General features: G+C 36.5%; 2 protein-coding genes across 3 annotated transcripts in view; both read right to left on the bottom strand.

The window, feature by feature from the left end:
• Window positions 1–4,255: 4,255 nt before the first annotated feature.
• Window positions 4,256–7,749, bottom strand: LOC101892893 (uncharacterized). Its single transcript, XM_011292102.3, has 7 exons — window positions 7,179–7,749; window positions 6,913–7,094; window positions 5,510–5,634; window positions 5,208–5,449; window positions 4,946–5,146; window positions 4,667–4,875; window positions 4,256–4,609 (listed from the first exon to the last, which is right to left on the bottom strand). Exons 1-7 carry the CDS (start codon window positions 7,311–7,313, stop codon window positions 4,372–4,374), a joined length of 1,332 nt encoding a protein of 443 aa, XP_011290404.1. The 5' UTR covers window positions 7,314–7,749; the 3' UTR covers window positions 4,256–4,371.
• Window positions 7,750–13,488: 5,739 nt separating this feature from the next.
• Window positions 13,489–24,892, bottom strand: part of LOC101891163 (hexosaminidase D) — a 186,546-nt gene continuing 175,142 nt past the window's right edge. For both annotated transcript variants that reach the window (XM_059118221.1, XM_005178250.4), the window contains exons 2-6: window positions 21,225–21,365; window positions 20,590–21,147; window positions 20,131–20,274; window positions 18,909–20,066; window positions 13,489–15,130 (exon numbers count right to left, since the gene is read on the bottom strand). In XM_059118221.1, coding sequence (XP_058974204.1) covers window positions 14,870–15,130; window positions 18,909–20,066; window positions 20,131–20,274; window positions 20,590–21,147; window positions 21,225–21,365 — 2,262 coding nt within the window. In that variant the 3' untranslated portion in view covers window positions 13,489–14,869. The remainder of the gene's footprint in view (window positions 15,131–18,908; window positions 20,067–20,130; window positions 20,275–20,589; window positions 21,148–21,224; window positions 21,366–24,892) is intronic.

The raw sequence follows: 24,892 nt of genomic DNA, 5'->3' as shown, positions 1-24,892 counted from the left end.
TAATATCGTTCGCTAAAAGTTCATTTATCATCGTTTTTACTATTTCCTTTTTCGGTTCGGGTATTCGGTATGGCCTGGATACAATAGGTTCCTTTGTCGTCAATTCTATTTTCATTTTTAATTCGTTCGTTAATCCGATTTCGCTGATGTCTCTTCCCATAACATTTCTATACTCGTTTATCAGTTCACACAACATAATCCGGATATCTTCGTCGTTTACTCCACAATTGATTTCAGATAAGGCAATCGGTTTTCGTTCCGTTTTCCGTGTCGTGAATACTTTGGCGTTTTCTAATCGTTGCTCCTTATCATTTACTATCAGCTGTATTTCATTGTTCGTAAAAATGTCTTTTCCAAGAATTAAGTCCGGGGTAAAAATATGATCATCCGCAACGTAAAGTTCTGCCGTAATTTCAATATCATCAATCGTAAGTTTTGTTGTCAAGACTTCTTCGATTACACACGTTCCACCACAAACTCCACTGATACGTAACTTGCATTTTCTAATGTCGACTCCTAGCTTATACGCGACCGTTTTATGGATCATGCTGCATTCACTACCGGTATCAATCAAGGCATCGTATGTAAAACCATTTATGGTGACAGGTTTATGGTTGAGTACTTTACGTACGCTACAAGTTTTTGTTTCTGTACGTCCACAATGTGTCGGTGAATTTTTAGGATGAACTTTGTGACAATCTCGGCATCGTTCTCTTCGCGGTGGTTTTGGGCATTGACTGGAAATATGTCCTGGTTCGGAACAATTGTAGCACATTACCTTTGGGTCCGCTTTCTTACGCTTATCGACATCCTCCTTGGTGTACGGATCGCGTTTCCCTGTTGAAGACATTAGATTTGACCTGTTGCTACAATTAGCGATGCTCGCAAAATATTGTCCTGTTGCTTCACGTAACCCTCGCATTGTTCGAAACCGTATTGGTGCAATTGCTTGCTGTAGCTCACGATGCTTCAATCCGTCACGAGTATATTTCACTGCCGCTGTTTCACTGATACCATACCGTCTTCCCAGTGCGCTCATTCGAAAACAGTATTCGCTGATGGATTCGTCTTGCCGTCGTACGGATGATGTCATTTTAAAATGAATATCTGCTTCATCCGCGTTTGTGCTGAATTCCTCCATTAAGGCGTTTGCTAACTCATTCCACGTTCCGAAAAATTCTGGAGTCGAATCAAGCCATAACTTTGCTGGGCCTTTTAACTTTCTATACACGGCGAGTAGCAAAAGAGTTTCTTCACACTCGTAGGCTTGTGCTGCTTTCTCTACTCTATCGATGAATTGTTCTACGCCGAATGTTGAATCCTTTGTTGGATCGTACTCCGGTAAGATTTCCGCCATTTCTTGTACACTGTACGTTCTCTGGATGGGCTCGTAACTCGGTTTCTGGGTAAGAGCTGATTCATTCACCTTGGACTCGTTGCTTTCGTTTGCTGGTAAATCGACGATGGGTGTTGTTACTTGACGTTGTTGTTGTATGATTGACATCACATTTTCCATCATATCTTTTAAAGTATTAATTTGGGATTGTATTGACACTTCCTCCTCTACGCCATCAATATCTTCACACTCGACCTCATCGCTACCTAAAGCTCTAGATAACCGTTCGACCAGTTCACTTTTCTTTCCCATCGTGTCTAATTTTCTTTCGCGAAGTAACCGTTTTAATGTATCAACTTTTAATGATGTTATTTTCGGCATGTTGTTTCGTTTTGATCTCTTTTTAATTGTCCCTCCGTTTACTAATCGTTTAGCCTTTTTCGTTTTCCGTCCGTTTTTATTAGTTGTTTATGTTCGATAATTATCGTTTTTTTTTTTTTTATTTCGTTTCGTTCCTATTTATTTTCCATTTGAGTCGTTTTGCTTTCGTTTCCAGTTACGTTTGAGTTGTTGCACTTCATATCACATTTTCTGTTGTTCGTTATTTCTTTGTTGGTACGTTATCCTCTCTTTCCTTTTATATTCTTCCAAATCGTTATACCGTTACTTTGCATTCCTCACGTAGGCGATCGATCACATTATGAAGTTCTTAAACGTATATATGTTCGTGTATGTCCACAACAAAATTTTATACATATGTACGTATATGATTTTTTTATGCAACAATGCGTTTTCCGTTTATAGTTTTTTTTTTTAGAACTTCTTTTTTTTGGAATACGACACAATTACGTTTTTTTTTTATTATTATTTCCGATAGCCGTAAGCGCGTTTAATATATGTGGATATTAAGATCCCACTTCTGAACTAAAAGATTAAGAGAATAACACTTGTGCGTTTGTCAGGATTTACTTTAATGGTACATAAAACGTTTATTGATTTAATTCATATTACGAAAACATAAAATAACAAAGGAATTGTTCGATGTGAAAACATAAAATAATTTTAAAAAACTAAACGAAATGGAATGCGCGTATGCGCTACGACGTCTATGCAACAACTGCTCGCCAATCCGGGCTGCTGCTACGTCTTCCTCTTCTCTTCGTTAAAAATTAATTCGATTTTGCATAGTTGCAAATTATCGTACTCTTACACTATTAAGAAATTCAAATACGAAAATTCAAACAATTTCGGTGAATATTGTACCTAAAATCGTCAAAATACCGAATATAGGGAGGTACTGATACATGGGGCCTGTACGAAGACATCGATCTGCATAGACAATTTTTCGTCATAGGCTGTTGAATAACATTACGAATTCTAATTACTTTCCGGTCAAAAATGTCGATAAAATCATCAAAATACTGAATATCAGGAGATACCGTTATATGGGGGACATACGTTATCGTGGACCTATATAGAACATTATCTTCCAGGGGACAAAGTACTTACAAAGAACACCCTGTGTAGAATTTCAGACAATCCGATTATCAGCTTTTTACATTATCATGAAAATACCGAATACCGAGGTACTGTTACTTGGAGGCTATGTGACATCGTGGACCTATATAAACATGTCGCTTCCAGGGTGTAAAGTACTCAGAAGAAACTCCCTGTTTGGATTTTCAGACATTCCGATTGAAACATGTGGCTACAATCATCAAAATACCGAATATCGGGAGATACCGTTATATGGGGAATATACGTTATCGTGGACCGATATAGCTCATCTTCGAACTTGACCTGCCTGCGCAATTTTTTAGCTTCCTATCTTTATTCGTTTGGACTCTAGCGTGATTACAACAGACAGGCCTAAATCGTCCTAGAATTTCACACTGATCAAGAATATACAGTGTGAGATAAAAAAAACTGCAACAAAGTCAAAAGACATTTTTTTGACACATTTTTTTCAATTTTTGTTGAATGAAAGCAAAAGATGTCGGAAATAGCATCAAATTTTAGAATAAGTTTAGATTTGTTCGAATTGGTCACCCGAATGTTGCTCTGCAGTATTTCGGCCCATTCCCGGCGAAGCGCTTGCTTGAGATGATCGACACTTTGGTATTTTTTAGTGCCAACCTTGCCTTCCAAAATACTCCAGACACAATAGTCCAATAGATTGGTATCCGGAGATTTTGGTGGTCATTGTGCGCTGGAAAATGAAGCAAGGAACCTAATTTTGTAACCATTCTTGGTTGGCGCGTGCTGAGTTCGTTTGCGTGCCCATGGCATTAATACACCCTTTGGCAAGTTAAATTTTAACACCTGTCGGAGGAGTGGCTTAGAAATGACAGCAGTCTGAAGTTGGTTGCAGTTTTTTCATCTCACCCTGTGTACACTTTGTTATGTCTAAAATTATTATTTCGATGAGTTACAAACGGACTGACGAACTTAGTATACCCTTCATAGTATGTATAGTTGAGGGTATAAAAATGGAAGGTGATTGATTTTCTAGAGACGACAGAAGACCCCAATCTTCTATGAATAAGAGAGAGGCTAGCGTTATCCTGGATGCTCGTCCCTTAACCTAATATAATCTTTATATCTGTATCTCCATTCCATAACCTTACTTACTAGATCTGATTGTATTTCGAAACAATAATGTAAGTTCATAATAACTAATACCTAGACCTTGACTTTTGCATATTTTGACGATTTTCATTTTCCAAATGTTATTTCGAATATTTAGAAATGCACACAAGGAGCACTTTCATTTTTAAATATAGAGAATATTTAAGCTTCAATAAAAATATGCAAAATCCAAGGTTTACAAGATAAGTTGTAATACAAAACTAGATTTTGACTTAATAATTTAATAATACTGTCGGATTTTTCAACCTAATTTTTTCATACGTACATATATATCGTTTTATATATTTTTTAATATAATTTAGAAATATATTTACGAGTTCGTATTTTGTTTTCTTTTCCTATTTTCAATCTCTAAGTTCTAATATTGAAATCTAAATGTTTCGTTTTTATAGCATGCCATTATCGACCATATCGATAAGGATTTCCGACATTTTCTGACGGCACAAATCGTTGGGTGGAAAATTCAATTCTGGTGCCCCATACTGGCAGCCATCCATGCCATCGCTGTTGGAACGATTTATATACATATCGGGAGCATCCTCAGAGGAACATGTGCTTATTGGTATTATGTCCAGCGACAAGCCCAAAGCAAAACGGCCATAAGTTTTTAATTCAGAACGGAATCTAAAGGGAAATTTGTGGTTATAAAATTCTTAAGTATTCAAAATTTCGAATACTTACATCTCACTAAGTTTCTCCAAGCTATTACAGAATTCTGGTATCTTTACGCACAACAACTGCAGCCATTTAAACAATTCTCGGGTATACAAATTAAGGAACTCTTCCAAGTGGGCATCTCTCATGGATTTGTTGGTACAACAAAATATTAGATTGGCCACATCCAGGGCTATGGAGCTGTAACGTATCAACTGGAAATCCACCAAGCAGACCTGCAACAACATATTTTTATTTTAATTTTTCCATTATTAAATACAAATTGTTAATCATTTTAGATCTCACCTCCACAACCTTTTTCTCGCCACTTGGCTGGACATCATAACGATACAAAAAATTGTTGGCCCAACAATCGCCATGGCAAAATGCCGACAATGCGGACTCTTCACTAACCATGCTGACCATGCGTTGGAAAAATGTCGTTGTCTCGGCAAACTCTTTGAATGCCTGTAAATATTTGGAGTTTTCCGGCAGGACATCGGAGACCTGAAATGAAAGCAAACCTACAATAAATGAACCAGAAAAATGTTAAGCTCTCCCTACTCACCATTTTAAGGGCATTTTTGGTTAAGGTCTCATAGTACTTCCGGTACCAACTGACATTGTCATTGGAGAACAACCCCTCCTCCGTTAGCTTGCGTAGATTCTCAAATTGTTTGGGATTTTCAAATTTGTAGGCCAAACTAAGGGCATGCAGCTGGGCAACTTGTTTCAACACCATTTGGGTTTCGTCTATGGTTAGACCCTGTTTTCGATCGGGCATTTGGAAACCACGTGTCCGCAGGTCCTCTAAAATTTGGAAAATGGAAATGAATTCGAAATTTGAATAAAATATGAAGAGTTTCTTACCCATTATAAGCAGATCCGACCGGGCATAATAACATTTCGGCATGGCCCGGAATAGTTCCGAAGTTTTGGTACTTTGAAACTTCAAAAGTTCCGGCATTATGGAGGTGTAGAATTCAATTTCATTCCTAGGGGTAAGAAAATTGAAAGTCAAATAGGCGCTCAGTGGAAATTATTTTTAATTTCAAGATCTAGATATAATGGAAGGCCTTAGGATATTCTACAGACAAAGGAAGGTCCAAGGGTCTTCTATAGGCAATAAAAGAAGAGAGTGTATTTTGTGGAGAATGGATGATTCAAGGGGGGGCCCAGGACCTCATATAGACAAATGCCCAGGACCTCATATAGACAAATTGAGGTCCAATAACCTTCCATAGGCAATTTCCAGGTTCTTCTTTGGAGAAAAGAAGGTTCCGATAGCGGTCCCCAGGACCTCATACAGAAAATTTGAGGTCCAATAACCTTCTATAGGCAATATAAGGTCGCATGTTCTACTTTGGAGAATAGAAAGTTCCACGAAAAATAGGCCACAGGGTCTGCTGAGTTCCAAGTCGTTCTTTGGAGAAAAGAAGGTTCCAATAGGGGTCCCCAGGACCTCATAAAGACAATTTGAGGTCCAATAACCTTCTATAGGCAATATAAGGTTCCAAGTCCTTTTTTGGAGAAAAGAAGGTTCCAATAAGGTTCATAGGACCTCACATAGACAATATGAGGTCCAAGAACCTTCCATAGGTAATATAAGGTCGGAAGTCCTTCGTTGGAGAATGGAGGGTTCTATGAAAAATAGAAGGCCACAGGGTCTGCTACGTTCCAAGTCCTTCTTTGGAGAAAAGAAGGTTCCATTAGGTCCCAGGACCTTATACAGACAATTTGAGATCCAATAACCTTCTATAGGCAATATAAGGTCCCAAGTCTCTATAGGCAATATAAGGCCCCAAGTCCTTCTTTGGAGAAAAGGAGGTTCCAATAGGGGTCCCCAGAACTTCATACAGACAATTTGAGGTCCAATAACCTTATATAGGTAAAATAAGTTCCCAAGTTCTTCTTTAGAGAATAAAATATTCCATGAAAATGGAAGGTTCCATGAGAAATAGAAGGTCACAGGGTCTGCTGGGTTCCAAGTCCTTCTTTGAAGAAAATAAGGGGTACCCAGGACCTCATACAGACAATTTGAGGTCCAATTACTTTCCAAGGGCAAAAGTCTTCCATTGAGAATATAAGGACCCAGGGTCTTCCAAGGCTCTGAGGTAGTATTTTCAAACACGATTAAATATTACAGACAGGGCCTCAGAACCCAAGGATCTTCCATATATGACATGAATTCTGTAGTCTTTCCACGAACATTAAAAATTCTGCTTCCGAATTCCTTCTCGTTCTCGGCCGCCTCCTCATTTAAATACACCTACCTAAACAACTTATCACTCTTGTAAGCCTCCCGCAGTTTTGGATTCTCCGGCAAACGTTTGCAGATGACATTGTGTTCCCATTTTTGTTTTTTGCCATCGTCCGGACATTTGCGATGGCCCGCCAGGTGGATGCGATAAAGGGTGGCTGTGTAATTGTCACCGCGGCCGGATCCTTGCTCTTCCTGGCAATTTTAAAAGAAAAAAAATTGACATCATCTTCAGGATGTAATAATGTATGCATGTATGTGTGTGTTTCCAATACTCACCTCAAATGTATCGATTTGTACTTCCGGTTCGATGCATCGGAAAATATCGGCAAATAGATCCAGGGTTAATTTTGAACCATTTGTGACCAGGGCATCATCCGTTGCAGCCATTTGTGAGATTTCATTAATGCCCATAATTAAATTTGTAAAATCCGCGAACAGTCAGCAAAGGAAGATGACTTAATAGGTGGAAGTTGATGTGCCAAGAAAAAGGATACTCTATGCAGGAACACACATGCAAACACACACCTACACACAACTATTATGTATTCAATTGCTATTTCATAAAATTATCAAATTTGATCGATTTAGTTGTATTTAAATTCTTTCACTTTTTTATTTTCTGGTTTTGCTTTAACAAATTTTCTTTCAACAATTTATAGTTTTTTCTTTAAAAAAAATCTTCCTTTCTTTAACTTTTCCTATCGAACGTATCAAAGCAAGTGTATTTCTTGTGTGCTCTTGAGATTTTGTCATCCCCCTCTTCAGTGATTTAATTCCTGATTTTTGAGATGCTGTCATCTGTCACTTAACTCATACAGATGGTCCTTTTTGAATTTGTTTTGAATCTGGTTTTCTGTCATCTGGCAGTTGAGAGAAATTTCCGGCTGTCAAAGTTTTGTTTTAATGATGTTTATTGTTCTGAATGTCCTGGTAGCCGGCTTTTTGTTTAACACAAGAAGGGGTTGTTACCGTAATAGTTAATTTCTCTTTCTCTCTTTCTCTCTCTCTCTCTCTCTTGATGTTTTCTCGGAGAACATTTACGTTTGAATGGTACGCATTGCCAACTTATCTCAATTGTTTTGTAGTGTAGAGTTGGCAACGAAATTTACAGTAACGGCAATTCGAAAATGTCTTCTATAAAAAATCATTGATAAAACCAAGACAAAGCCGGAGAACTCTTCAGAAAATATGAATAAATTACGAGGAAGGTCATGAAAAAATGTATTTAGAAAATATTCTAATTAAAGAAAAGAAAGCCTTAAAAAAACTCTTGAAAAACCCCATGTTTACAGGCAATGGAGGATTTGAAAATTGTTTTCTTTGAATATCCATCTCTACGCAAAGGAAGAGCTTAACAAATGCTCTTTAAAAAATCCAGCGAAGGACTTGAGAAAAAATATACTTCAAAAATTCCTGATTAAATCTTTGCAAATTCTTGGAAAAGTAATCTTTAAAATCCACTATCAAAGCTTTAAGGGATCCAGGCTTATTGCTCGGATTGCCCGTTAAAAAAAGTAAAAATTAAAAAAAATTCAAGACTAATTAGAAATATATCCATTGCTATCCATACAGGGTGAAATAAAAAAAAACTGCAACAAAGTCGAATGCCAAAATTTTAATTTTTTTTAGCAAATGAAAGCAAAAAAATTCGGAAATAGCATCAAATTTTAGAATAAGTTTAGATTTGTTTGAATTGGTCACCTATGGCACGAATTATGGCCTTCAAACGGCCAATGAAACCGTTACACGCTGTCCGAATGTTGCTCTACGGTATTTTGGACCATTCTTGGCGAAGCGCTTGCTAAAGGTGATCGACACTTTGGTATTTTTTAGTGGCAACCTTGCTTTCCAAAATACTCCAGACACAATAGTCCAACGGATTGGTATCCGGAGATTTTGGTGGCCATTGTGCGCTGGAAATGAAGCAAGGAACCTCATTTTGCGATGGTGCTGAGTCCTGTTGGAATGTCCATGGTCTGCGGCCAAAATGTTTGTGTGCCCAAGGCTTTAATACGCACTCCAGAATATTTTCGCGATAATATTTGGCCTTTATTCTGATGCCACGGGCGGAGAGCGACCATCGACTGTTATGGCGGCCCACGCCATCACCATGGCCAGCGCTTGAGTTCTGGTGGCTTACCGAAGGTACACATTTTCATCTGACCTCTTTGGCATGTAAACACGATCATTTTCTTTCTTTACAAACTGCTGGACAACGAATGTTTTCTCATCGGAGAAATTTAAATTCGGCAGTTCACCACTTTCGGGCAAGCGAAGCAACTCTTTAGCTCTCTCTCTCTTTTGAATCTATTTTCTTTCTGTTGCGGTGTAAGTTTGTTGCACTTTTTGGAATTTCAATGGCTTCGCCTCGAGCTCATTTTTCAATATTTGCCGAATGGAATATTGCGATATGTTCAATGGCTCACGAGCCATTTTTCAGTCACTGCAACGCGGGTTAGCGATCAAGTCGCTTCTTTACTTTTCGAACCATTTCTGCAGATGTTGCTATTTTCTTCCGTCCATTTCAGGCTACGCTACCAGTATCACACAGTAACGAGCGATGGTACGAGACACAAACGATTTATTCACATTTAAATGCTTGAGTGCTCTAACGATAGCCACTTGTGGTTTTCCAGCCAAATATAAGGAGATCACGCTATCACGCTTGAATTCCATCACGAATCACTTTTTTTCTGAAACATTTTCACCAAAATGCTTTTGTACGCCTGTAAACAATATAATTAGCCTGTCACTGGTATAATTTTAACAGCTGTCGGACGAGTGGCTTAGAAATTACGGCAGTCTGAAGTTGGTTGCAGTTTTTTTTCATTTCACCCTGTACTAGGCTTTAAGACCCTAGGCTCTTCCATGGACTTTCTAAAGATGACAGAAGACCCACAGATATTAAAAATCCTGCTGGCCCCCATTTGGGCCTCTCCCCATCTGATGCTTAGTTGGTCCTTGGACAAAATTCTTTAAAAATCATCGTTTATTGGTCAGTTGAACCTTGAAAAACTTGCTTAAGACAGTTGATCCTTGGGAACAAATTCTGTTAAAAATCAAGTTTATTGTTGGTCCTTGAAAAAAATCTTTAAAAAATCTACGTTCCGTTGGTCCTTAACAGAAATTCTTAAAAAAAATCTCTTATTTTTGGTCATTTGGTCCTTGAAAAATATTATTTTATTAGAAGTACTCACCTCGATCCTCCTCAAAATAATTTATAAAACTAATTGATTTATTTTAATTTTAATATATTTTATGATATTTATTTGATTTCGCTTTATGTTTTTTTGTTTTATTTTATTAATGTTTCTGAAAACGACAAAAACAATGTTCTTTCAATGTTAACTTTCGAATATGTAGAGAGTGTGAAGAAACCCGCCCAACAAAAAAGGACAATCGACAACTATTTAACATTTAAAATGTTTAGTTTAGTAGGTTTTGTGTTTTGTATGTTTGGACTATGTTTGTATGTTTGTATGTACAGTTTGTCGGGGAATGGGTTCTGAGAGTTTGTTTTGGAACTCATTTTGGACAAAAACATTAAATACTTTCTAAGTGGAGCTACCCACATTCAAATCGGGAGCTTCGGAACCGATACATATTTTTTTTTGTTCTCAGTAACGAATTCGAGTTGGGGAACTGTATCGATAAGCGGAATCGGCACTTACTGTTTGCTAAAAATGTCTTAACACCATATCAACTTTCCAAATCTGGTTTTAAACACGGACTCTGATCTCGACTCCGATGACTTAATTTAACAGAGTTTTTGTTTTGTTGTAATTGAAGATGCAATAGTTGATTACTTAAGTCTGGAGTGTCTCCCCTCTGGTTTTAAACACGGACTCTGATCACGACTTCGAAGCCTTAATTTAACAGAGCTTTTGTTTTGTTATAATTTGAGATGCAATCAATTTATTAGTTAAGTCTGGAGTGTTCCCCCTTTGGCTTGACTTCATATTACTCTCTCTCACTCTCTCTCTCTGTAACAGAGAGTAATGTTTTTTTCATATTACAGAGAGCAATGTTTTTCAAACCTGGAGTGTTCCCCTTTTGATTTTACTTCATATTACTCTCTCTCTCTCTCTGTTACAGAGAGTAATTTTTTTTTCATATAACAGAGAGCAACCAAAACTGACAGCATTGCAATATTTGCTGATTGCAACAAAATCGTGATTTTATGCCGGCGAAGGGATTGCAACATCTTGTTATGATGCTTTTTTGGGATAGGCAAGATGTGATTTTAATTCTCATTCATTTTTGAAGGCTCTACACCTATAGAGCTCATATCAAAAAGAAACTGAAAAAGCTAAATGATCATTCCCTTCGTTGGGATGAAATCATGATATTGGTAGCGACCAGCAAATATTGAATAGCTACAGGGTGGGATGAAGAAACTGCAAACAACTTCAGACTGCTGTCATTTCTTAGCCCATTTTTCAAGGATCAACTGACCAATAAACGATGATTTTTAAAGAATTTTGTCCAAGGACCAACTGAACATTAGATGGGGAGATACCCAAATGGGGGCCAGTAGGATTTTTAATGTCTGTGGGTCTTCTGTCGTCTTTAGAACGTCTATAGAAGAACCTAGGGCCTTAAAGTCTAGTACAGGGTGAGATGAAAATACTGCAACCAACTTCAGACTGCTGTCATTTCTAAAAATTACACCACAACAGAAAGAAAATAGACTCAAAAGAGCTAAGGAGTTGCTTCGCTTGGCCAAAAGTGGTGAACTGTCGAATTTGATTTTCTCTGTTGAGAAAACATTCAAACAATCGTTGTCCAGCAGTTTGTAAACAAACAAAATGATCCTGTTTACTTGTCAAAGAGGTCAGCTGAAAATGTGAACCTTCGGTTGGCCACCAGAACTCAAGCGTCGGCCATGGTGTGGGCCGGGCCGCCATAATAGCCGACGGTCGCTCTCCGATCCGTATTAAACGACCGTGGCATCAGAAATGACGAATATTATCGCGAAAATATTCTAGAGGGTGTATTAAAGCCTTGGGCACGCAACCATTTTGGCCGCAGACCTTGGACATTCCAACAGGACTCAGCACCATCGTACTCAGCACTCACCACCCAAGAATGATAACAAAATGACGATCCTCGCTTCATTTCCAACACACAATGGCAACCAAAATCTCCGGATACCAAACCGTTGGACTATTGTGTCTGGAGTATTTTGGAAAGCAAGGTTGGCACCAAAAAAATACCAAAGTGTCGATCACCTCAAGCAAGCGCTTCACCGGGAATGGGCAAAAATACCGCAGAGCAACAATCGCGCAGCATGTGACGGTTTCATTGGCAGTTTGAAGGTCATAATTCGTGTCAAAGGTGACCTATTCGAAGAAATCTAAACTTTTTTTAAAATTTGATGCTATTTCCGACATTTTTTGCTTTCATTCAATAGAATTATAAAAAACACGTAAAAAAGCTGTAAGTTCGACCGGTCGGATCTTTGAATACCCTCCACCATTTGGAATGATTTTGGCAATTTTCAGAAAAATGAAGTCCGTTCAAAATTCTGTTAAAATCTTAAAAATACCGAATATAGCCGTTATATTAGGGTCTATATGACGACGTGGGTCTGCATAGGCAACTTTTGTCATAAACCATTACAATATTTAAATGCGAAACTTGAATAAAAAAATTCGGTGAATAATGTAGCTAAAATCATCAAAAATCCGAATATAGGGAGGCACCTTTATATAGGGGGATATACGAAGACGTGGATCTGCACAGACAATTTTCTGTCTTAGGCTGTAGTATCTATTACGAACTTCAAGTACCAAATTTGAAACAATTCCGGTTAATAATGTCGCTAAAATCATCAAAATACCGAATATCGGGGAATATCGTTGTATGGGGGCTATACGAAGACGTGGACCTGCACACACAATTTTCTGTCTTAGGCTGTAGAATCCATTACGAACTTCAAGTACCAAATTTGAAACATCTCCGGTAAATAATTTCGCTTAAATCATCAAAATTCCGAATATCGGGGGGTACCGTTGTATGGGGGCTATACGAAGACGTGGAGCTGCACAAACAATTTTCTGTCATAGGCTGTAGTACCCATTATGGACTTCAAATACCAAATTTGAAACATTTCCGGTAAATAATGTCGCTTAAATCACCAAAATATCGAAAAAATGCAGGTACCATTATATGGGGGCTATACCAAAACGTGGACCTACATGACCCATTTTCAATACCAAACGTCATGCAGACATAATACACTTGTGAGTAAAATTTTATCAACCTACTTCATTTCGTTCGGAAGCAAGAGCGATTTCCACAGGAGGACAGACGGACGGGCATAGCTAAATCGACATAGAATTTTATGCTGATCATTTGTGAGGTCAAAAATTTATATTTCGAGGTGTTACAAACGGAATGACAAACTTTATATACCCCTATGGTGGAGGTTATAAAAATGTAAAAATTATGGGGTTTGACTTTGTTGCAGTTACTTTTTTATCTCATCTTGTATTCTCTGTAATAGAGGGTGATAGGAAGTCAAGCCAAAAGGGGGAATACTTTAGACTTCAGACTTTAGTTTTTGTTTTTTTTTGTTGTAAAATCCTTTTACGACAAACTGTACATGTTTTCCGAATTAAGTGTTATGTAAAGTTAAACAATTGAATTTCATACGAGAAGCTTTTAAAGCTCTTTGATTAGATTATTTTTGGGGTAGACGACTAAAACTAAAGACTTAAACTAGAATAAAATTGAAATCGTATTTGAAAACAATTTTGAGCTCAATATCTAATTGTTTGCCAGCTGGAGAGGGAATCGGTTGACAATTATATTGCTATTTAAAAAAAGGATTCTTAAGGAAATCCTTGCGACACATTTTCAAAATCTCTCCAACATAACAAGTTCTTAGAATAATCAGGTATGTGATGGAGAGCAAAGCAAAGTAGAGAAGGTTTCGAGAAGTAGCCGACCCAAGGCCGGAAGACTACTTTTGACAATAATTCAACAGTAAATCAAGGCCTATATGAGGTCGTCCAAAAGGGAATACCTTAGGCAACAATCTTAACAATAAATTTATGTATTCTTTGGAACGGTATGAAAAAGTAGCCGACCCAAAGCCGGAAGACTATTTTTGACAATAATTCAACAATAAATCAAGCCCTATATGGGGTCGGCCAAGAGAACTACTTTTGGCAACAATTTTGACAATAAACTTAGTATTCTTTGCCCTATTGTGATTTGACTCTCTTCCAGTTTCAAATCAAGGTCTATATCATGGCCATGGCCTACATGTATGTAGGTCTTGATCATGGCCTATATGAGGCCGGCCCGTAAGCCCATCTGACAACCAAGTCTGCCGCCATAAGACAAATTGTGATTTGAAATTCGAAGGGAGTCAAATCACAATAGTGCAAGATCTACTAAGTTTTTTTTTGCCAAATTGTTGTCAAAAGTAGTCTTCTTGGCCTTGGCCTATATCAGGTCAGCCAGGAAGACTACTTTTGACAATAATTTGCTAATAAACATAGTAGATTTGGAGAATTTTCAATTGATCCTCTTTGAATTTTAAATCACAATATGTCTTGGGACAAAAAAACTTAGTTGTCAGATGGGCTCAGCGGCCGACCTTATATAGGCCATGGGTCAAATATTGATTTTATTACAGATTTTTTTTTTTTAAAAACCTCAATTTTAATTTTAAGCAACCTTCTCAATTTGCTCTCCACCTCATCCCTGAATTTTAACAATTTAATTTTGTTTTCTTTTTTTGAGTTTTCTTTCATTTGTTTTTTGGTTTCTTTAGAAAAATACAATTCATTCTTTGTTGTTGTGCCACTGGAAACATGTGTGCAGATTATCCAGGTAAATGATGCTTGTGGTTTTTGTTGTTGTTGTTATATAATGTTAACATTTTCGACTTCTTCGGAAGACATCCTATGACGGAAAATAATATCGTTGAGATTGAAGCCAGCTGTTGCCTCCCTTTAATTTGGCATATGGGGATGATGATGACTAAGCGTTTGGGCCTGCAACTGTTGATGGTGTTGCTGCTGCTGCGACTGCGCTCCAGCGCTGAGATGTGGTTCATCACTAATCAAATGTAAATCATGCAAAGCTTGAGCAATGGGCAGCGGACGTTGAGGCCAGTGATTTGGTTGGAGTAGCAGTTGGGCATTGGCCAAATGGCGCTGCAGCGATCCAATTGTGGGATAAATGGTCTGTTCAATGAACTCGGCAATGGTGTACTGGAAAAATAATGAGAAGAAGAAGGAATTAGAAAATAGTTTGAAATTTGATTAATTTTTGAAAATATAATTCCGATAAATGAACTTGGATTTTTAATGACCAACAAAAAAAGGTTTTTTTTAAGGAATTTTTTCCAAGGACCAAATGGCCAATAAACTTGATTTTTTAAAGAATTCTTTCCAAGGACCAATAGACCAATAAATGGGGATTTTTTGTAAAAAAATTTTTCAAAGGGCCAACCGACTTATAAATGTTTTTTTTTTTTAAATATTTTATTTCAAGGACTTTACAGGATTTTCTAAAAAAATTATTTCATGGACCAACCGACCAATAAATGTGGATTTTTTAAGGAATATTTTCAAGGACTTCCTTGCCAATAAATGTGGATTTTTTAAACAAAAATTTTCCAAGGACCCTCAGAACAATAAACGTGAATTTTTAAAAGAATTTTTTCCAAGGACCAACCGACCGATAAACGTGGATTTTTTAAAGATTTTATTTGAAGGACCCTCTGAACAATAAACGTGGATTTTTTAAAGATTTTATTTGAAGGACCCTCTGAACAATAAACGTGGATTTTTTAAAGATTTTGTTTCAAGGACCGGCCGATTAATGAAGAATATTATCCAAGGACTTCCCAAGCTATAAACGTGGATTTCTTAATGAGTTTTTTTCAAGGACCATCCAAAAAATAAACTTAGATTTTTTAAAAAAATTATTTCAAGGACCCACCGAACAATAAAAGTAGATTTTTTAAAGATTTTATTTCAAGGACCAACGACCGATAAACGTGGATTTTTTAAAGAATATTTTTCAAGGACTTCCCAGGCCATAAACGTGGTTTTTTTAAAGAATATTTTTCAAGGACTTCCCAGGCCATAAACGTGGATTTTTAAAAGAATATTTTTCAAGGACTTCCCAGGCCATAAACGTGGTTTTTTTAAAGAATATTTTTCAAGGACTTCCCAGGCCATAAACGTGGATTTTTTAAAGAATATTTTTCAAGGACTTCCCAGGCCATAAACGTGGATTTTTTAAAGAATATTTTTCAAGGACCAACCGACCGATAAACGTGGATTTTTTAAAGAATATTTTTCAAGGACCAACCGACCGATAAACGTGGATTTTTTAAAGAATATTTTTCAAGGACTTCCCAGGCCATAAACGTGGATTTTTTAAAGAATATTTTTCAAGGACTTCCCAGGCTATAAACGTGGATTTTTTAAAGAATATTTTTCAAGGACTTCCCAGGCCATAAACGTGGATTTTTTAAAGAATATTTTTCAAGGACTTCCCAGGCCATAAACGTGGATTTTTTAAAGAATATTTTTCAAGGACTTCCCAGGCCATAAACGTGGATTTTTTAAAGAATATTTTTCAAGGACTTCCCAGGCCATAAACGTGGATTTTTTAAAGAATATTTTTCAAGGACTTCCCAGGCCATAAACGTGGATTTTTTAAAGAATATTTTTCAAGGACTTCCCAGGCCATAAACGTGGATTTTTTAAAGAATATTTTTCAAGGACTTCCCAGGCCATAAACGTGGATTTTTTAAAGAATATTTTTCAAGGACTTCCCAGGCCATAAACGTGGATTTTTTAAAGAATATTTTTCAAGGACTTCCCAGGCCATAAACGTGGATTTTTTAAAGAATATTTTTCAAGGACTTCCCAGGCCATAAACGTGGATTTTTTAAAGAATATTTTTCAAGGACTTCCCAGGCCATAAACGTGGATTTTTTAAAGAATATTTTTCAAGGACTTCCCAGGCCATAAACGTGGATTTTTTAAAGAATATTTTTCAAGGACTTCCCAGGCCATAAACGTGGATTTTTTAAAAAATATTTTCCAAGGACTTCCCAGGCCATAAACGTGGATTTTTTAAAAAATATTTTCCAAGGACTTCCCAGGCCATAAACGTGGATTTTTTAAAGAATATTTTTCAAGGAATTCCCAGGCCATAAACGTGGATTTTTTAAAGAATATTTTTCAAGGACTTCCCAGGCCATAAACGTGGATTTTTTAAAGAATATTTTTCAAGGACTTCCCAGGCCATAAACGTGGATTTTTTAAAGAATATTTTTCAAGGACTTCCCATGCCATAAACGTGGATTTTTTAAAGAATATTTTTCAAGGACTTCCCAGGCCATAAACGTGGATTTTTTAAAAAAATACTTTTCAAGGACTTCCCAGGCTTTAAACGTTGATTTTTTAAAGAATATTTTTCAAGGACTTCCCAGGCTTTAAACGTTGATTTTTTAAAGAATATTTTTCAAGGACTTCCCAGGCTATAAACGTGTTTAAAGAATATTTTTCAAGGACTTCCCAGGCTATAAACGTGGATTTTTTAAAAAATATTTTTCAAGGACCCTCCGAACAATAAACGTAGATTTTTTAAATAATTTATTTCAAGGACCAATCGACCGATAAACGTGGATTTTTTAAAGAATTTTTTCCAAGGACTTCCCAGGCTATAAACGTGGATTTTTTAAAGAATTTTTTCCAAGGACTTCCCAGGCTATAAACGTGGATTTTTTAAAGAACTTTTTTCAAGGACCATCAAGGCTTTAGGGGTGGATTTTTTAAAGAATTTTTTCCAATTACTTCCCAGGCTATAAACGTGGATTTTTTAAAGAATTTTTTTCAAGGACCATCAAGGCTTTAGGGGTGGATTTTTTAAAGAATTTTTTTCAAGGATCATCAAGGCTTTAGGGGTGGATTTTTTAAAGAAATTTTTCCAAGGACCATCGAGGCTTTAGGGGTGGATTTTTTAAAGAATTTTTTTCAAGGACCATCAAGGCTTTAGGGGTGGATTTTTTAAAGAAATTTTTCCAAGGACTTCCCAGGCTATAAACGTGGATTTTTTAAAGAATTTTTTTCAAGGACCATCAAGGCTTTAGGGGTGGATTTTTTAAAGAATTTTTTCCAAGGACTTCCCAGGCTATAAACGTGGATTTTTTAAAGAACTTTTTTCAAGGACCATCAAGGCTTTAGGGGTGGATTTTTTAAAGATTTTACTTCAAGGACCATCCAAACAATAAACGTGGATTTTTTAAAGAATTTTTTGAAGGATTTCCTCGAGTATAAACGTGGATTTTTAAAGAATTTTTTGAAGGATTTCCTCGGCTATAAACGTGGATTTTTTAAAGAATTTTTTGAAGGATTTCCTCGGCTATAAACGTGGATTTTTAAAAGAATTTTTTGAAGGATTTCCTCGGCCATAAACGTGGATTTTTTAAAGATTATATTTCAAGGACTTCCCAGGCTATAAACGTGGATTTGTTAAAGATTTTATTTCAAGGACTTCCCAGGCTATAAACGTGGATTTGTTAAAGAATATTTTTCAAGCACTTTCCAGACTATAAACGTGGATTTTTTAAAGACTATTTCCCTTGGATTTTTATGGAATATTTTCAAGGACTTCCCAGGCTATAAACGTGGATTTTTTAAAAAATATTTTTCAAGGACTTCCCTGGCTATAAACGTGGATTTTTTAAAGACTATTTCCCTTGGATTTTTATGGAATATTTTCAAGGACTTCCCAGGCTATAAACGTGGATTTTTTAAAAAATATTTTTCAAGGACTTCCCTGGCTATAAACGTGGATTTTTTAAAGACTATTTCCCTTGGATTTTTAAGTAATATTTTTCAAGGGCTTCCCAGGCTATAAACGTGGATTTTTTAAAGACTATTACCCTTGGATTTTAATGGAATATTTTTAAAGGACCTTCTAGGCCTTAATCGTGAATATTTCTGAAAATATTCTCTAAGGACTCACCTTATCAAACACCTCATACAACAACTCCTGGGCCTGTCGTGACATACCCTGCAACTCGCTGATATAGATCGGTGTCTTTTGCGTCAGCTCATGCACCCGAATGGGTGAACTGAAATTATGTCTCACATTATAATCTGACATCCAGGCACTGTGTTCCTGTACCTGATTCAAATACATTTGGATTTCGGCCAACAGCTCATAGAGTCTCAGCGAATATTTGTAGAATTGATGGCCCAAATAGACACAGGTCGAGAATAATTGATTATGATGTGAGTTCGGTTGTAAATCCAGCCACGGATGCCCGGAACGACGTTTATCCAGCTGATAGACACATTGAAGAACTTTGAGTAAATCATTCTCCTTGGGATTGGTTTCAAAGTATCCCTTGGATACGGTCGAAAGGGATACCATTAGACTGGGTATGCCGGTGGGCAGTAGTTCACAGAGCACTGCAAAATGGTCATAACGTTGCCATCCTGTCAAGGCGAGGCCTTGAAAGCCCTTGGAGAACCTCCCACCCTCTTTGGCAATGACAGCCAGCCAGCGTATGTTGTTCTCCAAATGATTTTGTATGGGTGGTATCATAAGACTCTCCCCAAATGCTCCCTTAAATGCTGAGGCTGCCCAGGCGGTGGGAAAGACTCGAGTGTAACGCTCCCACAACATGGGCGGTATAAAACGATAGATGTCATTGATGTAGACCCAGATCATGGGTTCTACATATTGACCAATCTGCGAGTGCTGCATTTCACTCAGGGTCATGCCACGCAACATATCATCCCAGATGACAACCTTCAAATGGCTCCATTTGTTCCGGACAAAATGGGCCACATTTATGACGTGGTTGAGAAATAGTTCCCCCTTGGTTTTCTGCCGACACTGGACACATTCACCCATGCGCGCCACCTCATCACAACCTATGTGGATGTGGGTCATTTTGAGGGTTTCCACTTGTAAATGAAACTCCACGACTTGGTTGAGCATGGCTTCGATAAAAAAGAGAGATGATTTCTGGCTGGGACATATGGATTGAGGGCTGTCGGGCAGCTCACGCATTGAGGCGAATTCTTGTAGTTTTAGGGCGTACTCCATGTGGCCGAAGGTCTGTACCAATGGCATTACGTTGAAGCCAAAGTGGGCACAGGTTTCCAAGAAGTCCTGAAAGGAAAGAGAGTAAGAAGAGGCTAAGCTATGTGTAGTGTAAGGTAGGTTATAAACTTACCCTTAGTTCCTCCCGATTGTAGGCATTTTTGGCCGACAGTGTTGATATATTGCCTTCAAAGGGAAACATGTCTTCATATTCGATAAGTAAGCCAGTGGCGCCCAACGTTTTCATTACCGGCAGTAGTTGTTTCAGAAAAGAGATCTGCAAAGGCAAAAGTGAGATTAGGAATAAAAATTGATGACTGGAGGATTTAAGCTTTTGTTGGAAGAAATAAAGGTGGCTTTGTAGAAAAGGAGGACCATAGTTTGGGTCTTAATATTTCCAAAATTCCAGATTCGATACCAAATATAACTCTCTATTCTTAACATATCGAGGATCTGGCTCATGGGAAAACAGGGGTGATATTTTAAGAACCAAATCGATGCCTTATCCTCCCTGTTCCGACTCTAAGGATCGTTTTGGCCTCCAAATATCCTGATTCTGATTCTCTTTTTCATCTTTTCTATGCCAACATACCTTTGGTGGTGCTCCCTTCAAATCCAAATGCACCAGCCGTTCATGCGGTGGCTTTGCCCCATCTGGCCCAATGCCGGCCACCACGGGTATACCCATCCTCTGCAGTTCATGTTCATACTGCGTTTGCCTTTCCGCAGAGGATAACATCTGAGCCTCATTTTCCATTTGATTTTGAATTTCATCCATGGCAGAGTTACGAACTCGCTGTTGATTTTCCAAAATTTTCAAACGTTCCTCTTCGAAGAGATAACTTTCGCCGACTATGGGTCCTTTTTTACGGCGTGCAACCAGCGACAGCGTTTGGGCAGAGGCCTCTTCGATGACGATGGATGTTGGATTTTTGGTGGGTTTCAAAAACCTACCCAAACCCGAATTGGCCAAACTATTGGGATGCGTCTGCGAGCGTAAATCCTTCTTCGATTTGGTGCTTATTTTATTTGACGACGATGATTCCTGTTGAAAGCGCAGCACACGATTTGCTTGAGAGATGAGTTTTTGCAGGACATATATATGTTTGTATGAATCCTTGGCTATGTTATCCGTTGAGTCGGGTATGTTCTAGAGGGGCGAAAGGAGAGACACAAATACTGGATTAGTAAGAGGGACATTGATATCGATTTGAATGAAAATCTTACGTTTACACCATAACCCTGTTGATAGCTGGGATTTGTATCCAGATAGGCCCAGGTCCACAGGCCAAAGAGTAGAACTGAAGATAAAAGCAGCAAAAGCGATATTTTACGACGCCAAACTAAAATGAAGATGTTTGTGTGCATCTGGAAAGAATTTGGAAAAGGGGGAAATTAGATAAAAATAACTACAAAAATAATAAAAAATGTTGAAAAATCGGCGTTTATTGTTGGGATGGTCCTTGGAAAAAATTCTTTGAAAATCCCAGTTAAATTGCTTTATTGTCCTTGGAAAAAATTATTTAAAAAATCCAAGTTAAATGGCCTGGTGGTCCCTGGAAAAAAACTTTAAAAATCCAAGTTAAATGGCCTACAGGTCCTTGGAAAAAATCTTTAAAAAACCAAGGTTAAATGACATAGAGGTCCTTGGAAAAAATCTTTAAATAATCCAGGTTAAATGGCCTGGAGGTCCTTGGAAAAAAATTCTTAAAAAAAATCCAAACCAAAATCCAAAAATCTTTGGAAAAAAATCTTTAAAAAATCCACGTTTATTGTTTGGATGGTCCTTCGAAAATTTTTTTTTAAAAAATCAACGTTTATTGTTTGGATGGTCCTTCGAAAAATTTTTTTTAAAAAATCCACGTTTATTGTTTGGATGGTCCTTGGAAAAAATTCTTTAAAAAATCCACGTTTATTGTTTAGATGTTCCCTGGAAATATTTCTTTAAAAAACCCACGTTCTTTTCTTAGTTAGTCCTTGGAAAAAATTCTTTAAAAAATCCACGTTTATTGTTTGGATGGTCCTTGGAAAAAATTCTTTAAAAAATCCACGTTTATTGTTTGGATGGTCCTTGGAAAAAATTCTTTAAAAAATCCACGTTTATTGTTTGGATGGTCCTTGGAAAAAATTCTTTAAAAAATCCACGTTTATTGTTTGGATGGTCCTTGGAAAAAATTCTTTAAAAAATCCACGTTTATTGTTTGGATGGTCCTTGGAAAAAATTCTTTAAAAAATCCACGTTTATTGTTTGGATGGTCCTTGGAAAAAATTCTTTAAAAAATCCACGTTTATTGTTTGGATGGTCCTTGGAAAAAATTCTTTAAAAAATCCACGTTTATTGTTTGGATGGTCCTTGGAAAAAATTCTTTAAAAAATCCACGTTTATTGTTTGGATGGTCCTTGGAAAAAATTCTTTAAAAAATCCACGTTTATTGTTTGGATGGTCCTTGGAAAAAATTCTTTAAAAAATCCACATTTATTGTTTGGATGGTCCTTGGAAAAAATTCTTTAAAAAATCCACGTTTATTGTTTGGATGGTCCTTGGAAAAAATTCTTTAAAAAATCCACGTTTATTGTTTGGATGGTCCTTGGAAAAAATTCTTTAAAAAATCCACGTTTATTGTTTGGATGGTCTTTGGATAAAATCCTTTAAAAAACTCACATTTATTGTTTGGATGGTCCTTGGAAAAAATTCTTTAAAAAATCCACGTTTATTGTTTGGATGGTCCTTGGAAAAAATTCTTTAAAAAATCCACGTTTATTGTTTGGATGGTGCTTGGAAAAAATTCTTTAAAAAATCCAGGTTTATTGTTTGAATGGTCCTTGGAAAAAATTCTTTAAAAAACCCACGTTTATTGTTTGGATGGTCCTTGGAAAAAATTCTTTAAAAAATCCACGTTTATTGTTTAGATGTTCCCTGGAAATATTTCTTTAAAACACCCACGTTTTTTTCTTAGTTAGTCCTTGGAAAAAATTCTTTAAAAAACCCACGTTTATTGTTTGGATGGTCCTTGGAAAAAATTCTTTAAAAAATCCACGTTTATTGTTTGGATGGTCCTTGGAAAAAATTCTTTAAAAAATCCAGGTTAATTGTTCGGATGGTCCTTGGAAAAAATTCTTTAAAAAATCCACGTTTATTGTTTGGATGGTCCTTGGAAAAAATTCTTTAAAAAATCCACGTTTATTGTTTGGATGGTCCTTGGAAAAAATTCTTTAAAAAACCACGTTTATTGTTTGGATGGTCCTTGGAAAAAATTCTTTAAAAAATCCAGGTTAATTGTTCGGATGGTCCTTGGAAAAAATTCTTTAAAAAATCCACGTTTATTGTTTGGATGGTCCTTGGAAAAAATTCTTTAAAAAATCCACGTTTATTGTTTGGATGGTCCTTGGAAAAAATTCTTTAAAAAATCCAGGTTAATTGTTCGGATGGTCCTTGGAAAAAATTCTTTAAAAAATCCACGTTTATTGTTTGGATGGTCCTTGGAAAAAATTCTTTAAAAAATCCACGTTTATTGTTTGGATGGTCCTTGGAAAAAATTCTTTAAAAAACCACGTTTATTGTTTGGATGGTCCTTGGAAAAAATTCTTTAAAAAATCCAGGTTAATTGTTCGGATGGTCCTTGGAAAAAATTCTTTAAAAAATCCACGTTTATTGTTTGGATGGTCCTTGGAAAAAATTCTTTAAAAAATCCACGTTTATTGTTTGGATGGTCCTTGGAAAAAATTCTTTAAAAAACCACGTTTATTGTTTGGATGGTCCTTGGAAAAAATTCTTTAAAAAATCCAGGTTAATTGTTCGGATGGTCCTTGGAAAAAATTCTTTAAAAAATCCACGTTTATTGTTTGGATGGTCCTTGGAAAAAATTCTTTAAAAAATCCACGTTTATTGTTTGGATGGTCCTTGGAAAAAATTCTTTAAAAAATCCACGTTTAATGGTCTGATGGTCCTTGGAAAAAATTCTTTAAAAAATCCACGTTTAATGGTCTGATGGTCCTTGGAAAAAATTCTTTAAAAACTCCACGTTTATTGTTTGGATGGTCCTTGGAAAAAATTCTTTAAAAAATCCACGTTTATCGATTGGATGGTCCTTGGAAAAAATTCTTTAAAAAATCCACGTTTATCGATTGGATGGTCCTTGGAAAAAATTCTTTAAAAAATCCACGTTTATCGATTAGATGGTCCTTGGAAAAAATTCTTTAAAAAATCCACGTTTAACGATTGGATGGTCCTTGGAAAAAATTCTTTAAAAAATCCACGTTTATCGATTGGATGGTCCTAGGAAAAAATTCTTTAAAAAATCCACGTTTATTGTTTGGATGGTCCTTGGAAAAAATTCTTTAAAAAATCCACGATTATCGATTGGATGGTCCTTGGAAAAAATTCTTTAAAAAATCCACGTTTATCGATTGGATGGTCCTTGGAAAAAATTCTTTAAAAAATCCATGTTTATCGATTGGATGGTCCTTGGAAAAAATTCTTTAAAAAATCCACGTTTATCGATTGGATGGTCCTTGGAAAAAATTCTTTAAAAAATCCACGTTTATCGATTGGATGGTCCTTGGAAAAAATTCTTTAAAAAATCCACATTTGTTGTTTGGATGGTCCTTGGAAAAAATTCTTTAAAAAATCCACGTTTATTGTTTGGATGGTCCTTGGAAAAAATTCTTTAAAAAATCCACGTTTATTGTTTGGATGGTCCTTGGAAAAAATTCTTCAAAAAATCCAGGGTTATCGATTGGATGGTCCTTGGAAAAAACTCTTTGAAAAATCCAGGGTTATCGATTGGATGGTCCTTGGAAAAAATTCTTTAAAAAATCCACGTTTATTGTTTGGATGGTCCTTGGAAAAAATTCTTTAAAAAATCCACGTTTATCGATTGGATGGTCCTTGGAAA

The sequence above is a fragment of the Musca domestica genome, unplaced genomic scaffold (assembly GCF_030504385.1).
Source record: "Musca domestica strain aabys unplaced genomic scaffold, Musca_domestica.polishedcontigs.V.1.1 12, whole genome shotgun sequence".
Classification (NCBI taxonomy): domain Eukaryota; kingdom Metazoa; phylum Arthropoda; class Insecta; order Diptera; family Muscidae; genus Musca; species Musca domestica.
Note: the sequence above shows the minus strand (reverse complement) of the source record. Positions and strands in the feature narration are given on the sequence as shown.

What these genes read in the sequence shown, in the direction of transcription:
- LOC101892893 (XM_011292102.3), bottom strand. Translation starts at nt 7,313, where the DNA reads ATGGGCATTAATGAAATCTCACAAATGGCTGCAACGGATGATGCCCTG. An exon ending in AAGAGTGATAAGTTGTTTAG is followed by an intron (nt 5,635 to 6,912) that starts GTAGGTGTATTT and finishes TCTTACCCCTAG; the next exon opens with GAATGAAATTGAATTCTACA. An exon ending in TTGGAGAAACTTAGTGAGAT is followed by an intron (nt 4,610 to 4,666) that starts GTAAGTATTCGA and finishes ATTTCCCTTTAG; the next exon opens with ATTCCGTTCTGAATTAAAAA.